This window comes from Leptodactylus fuscus, chromosome 11 (genome assembly GCF_031893055.1).
Source record: "Leptodactylus fuscus isolate aLepFus1 chromosome 11, aLepFus1.hap2, whole genome shotgun sequence".
NCBI lineage: Eukaryota > Metazoa > Chordata > Amphibia > Anura > Leptodactylidae > Leptodactylus > Leptodactylus fuscus.
The window spans coordinates 57,500,672-57,506,671 of record NC_134275.1 but is presented as its reverse complement, the minus strand read 5'-3'; the positions used below and the strand labels follow the sequence as shown (position 1 = coordinate 57,506,671).

Sequence of the window (6,000 nt, the reverse complement as noted above, 5' to 3'; positions counted from 1 at the left end):
AGCTCTGGAGTATAATACAGGATGTAACTCAGGATCAGTACAGGATAAGTAATGTAATGTATGTACACAGTGACTATACCAGCAGAATAGTGAGCACAGCTCTGGAGTATAATACAGGATGTAACTCAGGATCAGTACAGGATAAGTAATGTAATGTATGTACACAGTGACTATACCAGCAGAATAGTGAGTGCAGCTCTGGAGTATAATACAGGATGTAACTCAGGATCAGTACAGGATAAGAAGTGTCATGCATTTATAAAGTGATTCATCTTGTTATAGCGCTGAATTCTATATATAAAGTGCATAACACTCAGGTTTTTACTGCTTCACACTACAGAAATCATACAATAAACCTAACAAGCTGTGTTACTATTATAAAATTCTATACTATAGTTCAGAATTTAACATGACATTCACATGGAATTTTGCAGCCATGAAGCAGAGGTTATATCACTTATAAGTATTGCTGTATATTCCTGATTATTCATCGCAGACGATTTCTTCATCTTACTGATCGCCTCTAATTGCAGATCTATTTTAAGTCTTTTCACTTTTTTTTTTTTCTTTAGATGAACTGTAAAGTCATCATGTCATGTGAACTGATGCATCAAACACAAGCAGCCGAGTCTCATAATCATCACCAAGATTTATCATGTTCAGGTGAGTAGAATGTGATGTCAAACATCAGGGACATTCTGCTGACACCACAATGCTCCAGCACAGGAAATCCAGAGCTGTATAATACTTATCACTGTAGGGTAAATTCCCATCACTATACTCCTAATATTCTATCCCCCAAGAATCAATCTAAGAAATCAGAGGCATCATTTTGTAAACATATAGCAAAACTTATTGGTTGAGTTACCCACAGAATAGTGAGCGCAGCTCTGGAGTATAATACAGGATGTAACTCAGGATCAGTACAGGATAAGTAATGTAATGTATGTACACAGTGACTGTACCAGCAGAATAGTGAGTGCAGCTCTGGAGTATAATACAGGATGTAACTGAGGATCAGTACAGGATAAGTAATGTAATGTATGTACACAGTGACTGTACCAGCAGAATAGTGAGTGCAGCTCTGGAGTATAATACAGGATATAACGCAGGATCAGTACAGGATAAGTAATGTAATGTATGTACACAGTGACTGTACCAGCAGAATAGTGAGTGCAGCTCTGGAGTATAATACAGGATATAACTCAGGATCAGTACAGGATAAGTAATGTAATGTATGTACACAGTGACTGTACCAGCAGAATAGTGAGTGCAGCTCTGGAGTATAATACAGGATATAACTCAGGATCAGTACAGGATAAGTAATGTAATGTATGTACACAGTGACTGTACCAGCAGAATAGTGAGTGCAGCTCTGGAGTATAATACAGGATATAACTCAGGATCAGTACAGGATAAGTAATGTAATGTACGTACACAGTGACTGTATCAGCAGAATAGTGAGTGCAGCTCTGGAGTATAATACAGGATGTAACTTAGGATCAGTACAGGATAAGTAATGTAATGTATGTACACAGTGACTGTATCAGCAGAATAGTGAGTGCAGCTCTGGAGTATAATACAGGATGTAACTCAGGATCAGTACAGGATAAGTAATGTAATGTATGTACACAGTGACTGTACTAGCAGAATAGTGAGCACAGCTCTGGAGTATAATACAGGATGTAACTCAGGATCAGTACAGGATAAGTAATGTAATGTATGTACACAGTGACTGTACCAGCAGAATAGTGAGTGCTGCTCTGGAGTATAATACAGGATATAACTCAGGATCAGTACAGGATAAGTAAGGTAATGTATGTACACAGTGACTGTACCAGCAGAATAGTGAGTGCTGCTCTGGAGTATAATACAGGATATAACTCAGGATCAGTACAGGATAAGTAATGTAATGTATGTACACAGTGACTGTACCAGCAGAATAGTGAGTGCAGCTCTGGAGTATAATACAGGATATAACTCAGGATCAGTACAGGATAAGTAATGTAATGTATGTACACAGTGACTGTACCAGCAGAATAGTGAGTGCAGCTCTTGTGGATAATATAGGATATATTTCAGCTTTACTAAATGATATTGCAATCTACAACTCTGATCAATTACTGATCGCTTTTGTTTCACTATACTATTGAATGGCCTTTACTAGGATTTACCTTCCTGTCTTATTTCCTTCCTCTCTACTACAATCCAATTGATTTGCAGATTATTTGGCTCCATTCATTGAGCCCAATCTCAAATGCATAAGATCAATCTGTCTAACCTACTTTAATAGCAGAAGGATCGATTACTATTGTGACCTTTTACCTCCTCCCCATTGTATATGGTCCTATAATTTATCCTATAACTTATATTGTACAGTACGTGTCACTGGTAAACGTGTCCACAGCCCAGAAGCAGCACAGACTCTCAGCCTCTTGCAATATCTTCTCTCTCTTGCTATAGCTAACCTCTTATCTCTAATTTTCTAATTCGACTTGATACAAAGCTGAAGAACAGACCAGATTATGATATCATGGAAGACGCTGCGAGGAATCTATTGCTTGGTTTTTGGCTGGGAAGAATAGCAGCTTGTCTGGAGGCAGAATCTTCTACGTATCCAGCCTTTGCCACCATCGCTTGAGCTGCTATATTTCGCTGTGCTTTCTTGCATTTTCATTTGCAGCCTGCGCTCTCTGGAGATCATGTGAGCCTGGGCTCGGTGTCTGTAATAGAGCCAGCAGCTGACTGGTGTTATGCTTGCTGCTACTTTCCTGTGCTAAGCTGATTTACTTGTTTAAGGTCTGACCTCATCATCCTGTCAGTATGGAATCCCACCTACACAGTTAGCAGCAGTAGCAGAGCATGGGCTGGAGGTGCTTGCAGCATGCACCAGTTACAGGGACAAGTCTCCAGTTCTCGGCTCCTCATGCACTGAAGGACTAGAAGGATTCAGAGATATTTGCACATTTCCTGGTTCTCCTTGAGTTTATTTATTTCAAAAAGGAAAAAAAAAATGTCTGTATCTGGGAAGAAAGAGTTTGATGTGAAGCAGATCCTCAGGCTGCGCTGGAGGTGGTTCAGCCACCCCTCACAAGGTTCTCCAGGATCTGGGGGGTGCCTGCAGCAGGAAGGATATGAGCACAGGGGGACTCCGGTTCACAATAGGCTCAAAAACCATTCTCGGGACAGGAATGGACTAAAGAAGAACAGCAGCCCTGTCCACAACATCCTGGCACCGGTGCCAGGTCCAACCCCTGTGCACCACCGGTCCATCCCGTCCTGGCAGCATCAGAACCTGATAGAACATTTGCAAGCCAGTGAGGAGATCCCCAAACCCAACAGCACTGAAGAGAAACTGAGCAAAGAAGAGGATACCAGTGTCCAGGAGGTCTCCACCACCTCCCAGGAGAACCAGGAGGAACCTGCGGACAGGTAAGAGATTCAGAGCGTTCTCCCTGATAGAGCACTCACCACTTTATAATGCTCCTTTCCCTGATTCCTTTCACTTTATTGATTGCTATCATTGTAGTTACATTGTATCCACTGAGAGCATAACGTTCTTTTGGATAGAAAATCCCAACGTTCTATTTGTTGTTACTTTGTATCTGCTGAGATCAAAACATTCCGTGTGTAGACATTGTATCTATGTTATTGATTGCAGTCGTTGTATCCAGCGAGACCACAACCTTCTATTTGTTGTTACAACCTCTGAACGTTCTATTTGTTGTTACTTAATATCCACTTCTTATTCTCTTTTCAATGTCTTGTTACTTTGTATCATATCTATTATTAATAGAAACAAAAAATCCAACTTCTGTATCCGATCTAACAAAACACAAAAAGGTATAAGATGGAGGACTGATTGTTTGCAGGGATCTGATTCATCTCCATCAGCTCCATTAACCTTGAGCCATGAATATGACACAACTTCTCTCCTGCTGCCGTTCTGGGTATCTAAGCTGCACGTCCAGCTCCATATCCAGCACAAGGCTGTTCACATTGTCCTTTCTCAGTGCAGACATTCAGCCAAGTGATTCATAGCATGTGATGGGATTCTAGGCCAGGTTGGACTGTATACGGTGTATTCTGTGGGAGACTGGACCCTTGAGAAGAGACTCAGGGCTAGGGCTATGTGACTACGTGCTATGTTTATGTGCAGGGATAGCTACAATCTGGGCCACTGGATATATTCTGTAAAGCTGAGTACAGTGTAGTAGAATCTCACTAAGAGTAAAACACTATATAGATTGCATATATATATATAGCTGCTAGTATACAGGATGCAGGGTCAGGCAGGAAGCGGCCAAGACAATGGCTCCAAGTTTTCAAGTCTCCATTCCAGACAGTTCCTGGGGGGGTTCTGCTGAAAGGGATTCTGCATTTTCTATAAAGGGTTAATAGAGCTCATGGAACTAAATAAGCTATTGTCGGATATGCTCCTGCTGTACACAAGGTTACAATGATTTGTTCAGGTAAAGTGCCATTGTCATGTGCTGAACCTGAGCAATATACACCGGGAAAGTATTACAATAAAGCCCTATTATAAAGTTTGCTCCCTGCTCTGGTACAGCTATTGCTTTCTAGACCTGCACATTGGTCTTGTGTCGTCCTATGTTCTAGCAGTGACAGGAGCTTTATAGGTATTGATACTGTCGCTTACTTAATGGGATTCACAGTGTTATACAAGACTATAGGGTCAAAGTGAGGATGTATTTCATGTCTGCGCACCTGCTGCCTTTATCTCTGTAACTCAGAAGAAAACAGGCAGGGGGTAAAATGAATATTGTGCGGGATCTATAGGGAACTAAACAGGCTTTATCAGGAGAGAAGAGATGGCAGCTACTTCTAATGTGATAGAGATGGTAAATGCCACACAGTGGGGTCCAACAGTTCTTACTATATTAGAATGAATAGACTTTGGCATTGGTTATTGGGCATTGATATTTCAGATGTATATTACATGTTCTGTGCACTATATGGTGATATTGGAGTATTGTAAGCTGGATTCCTCTTTGGCTCATCAACTTCATAAAGAGGAAACAGATGGGAATGGGACTGAGACTGTCAGGTTTGGGGTCCTAATTTTTAAAGGATTTTAATGGATCACAGTTGTGGTTCTATAGCGGTTTATAATGTTTTACTTTTTTTTTTTTTACTTAATGTCCTTCCAATGACATTTGGAGGTGGTTCGCCAACAGTGTTTGTCCAAGGATTTTCCAGAGATGCGGCTGTATATTATAAAGTATATAATTCTTGTTAGATGGATGCATGAGCTGTGTAATATAACTGTAATGTGGAAACTGTTCTGGATACAAAGTGGTTATATGGACAGGTAAACTGTGGTGTGCTGGGACTTAATGCTGACCTGTAAGTCTTATCATAGTTTGGTGAAGTTACATGAAGAATCATCGACTACACAGCACCCATATTGGTTTGTACGTTTACTCTGACAGACCTTTATAGAATCTCCCATAGTCATCCTAGATTGTGCTTCATATAGTACAGGATAAGAAAGTGTATCAAGTGCAGAAAATATCCTAAATAAATCTCATCAAAATTCTGGATTTTACATCACATCCTCTGTGCTTTTGCCCTTACATGACACATCAGCCAGAACCGTAATCCTTGCATAGTGGGAAAGTCTTCAAATTTCTATTGCTTTGGGAAAAATTCACTAAGAATTTGCTACAGATTTTGACGTAAAAAAGTAGCAAACTGATGGTTTGCAAGGTGCCAAAAAAGTGGCATTTTTATGACATCCTCACCAGCTTTTTCCATTGGCCTCACCGGACTCACTAAGATGCTGGCATTGATTTCATCCAAGGTGCATGGACTCCTGGAAGACGTGCCTAAGTAATGACAAAGCATGTGCCTCATTGTTACCTTGATGTCTGCGCTTGGGACATACAATACGCCAGTCTCACTGTATTCCTCCTTCCCCTTTGTGTTTCTCTGCTTGCTGTCAGTGATCAGAAACTTTGATCCATATTTACTCAGACT

At 40.7% G+C, this 6,000-nt stretch overlaps 1 protein-coding gene across 1 annotated transcript in view; it reads left to right on the top strand.

Moving 5' to 3' along the window:
- Nucleotides 1-2,740: 2,740 nt before the first annotated feature.
- Nucleotides 2,741-6,000, top strand: part of KLHL4 (kelch like family member 4) — a 94,367-nt gene continuing 91,107 nt past the window's right edge. The window contains exon 1 of the mRNA XM_075259257.1: nt 2,741-3,432. Within this exon, the coding sequence (XP_075115358.1) occupies nt 3,014-3,432 (419 nt within the window). The 5' untranslated portion in view covers nt 2,741-3,013. The remainder of the gene's footprint in view (nt 3,433-6,000) is intronic.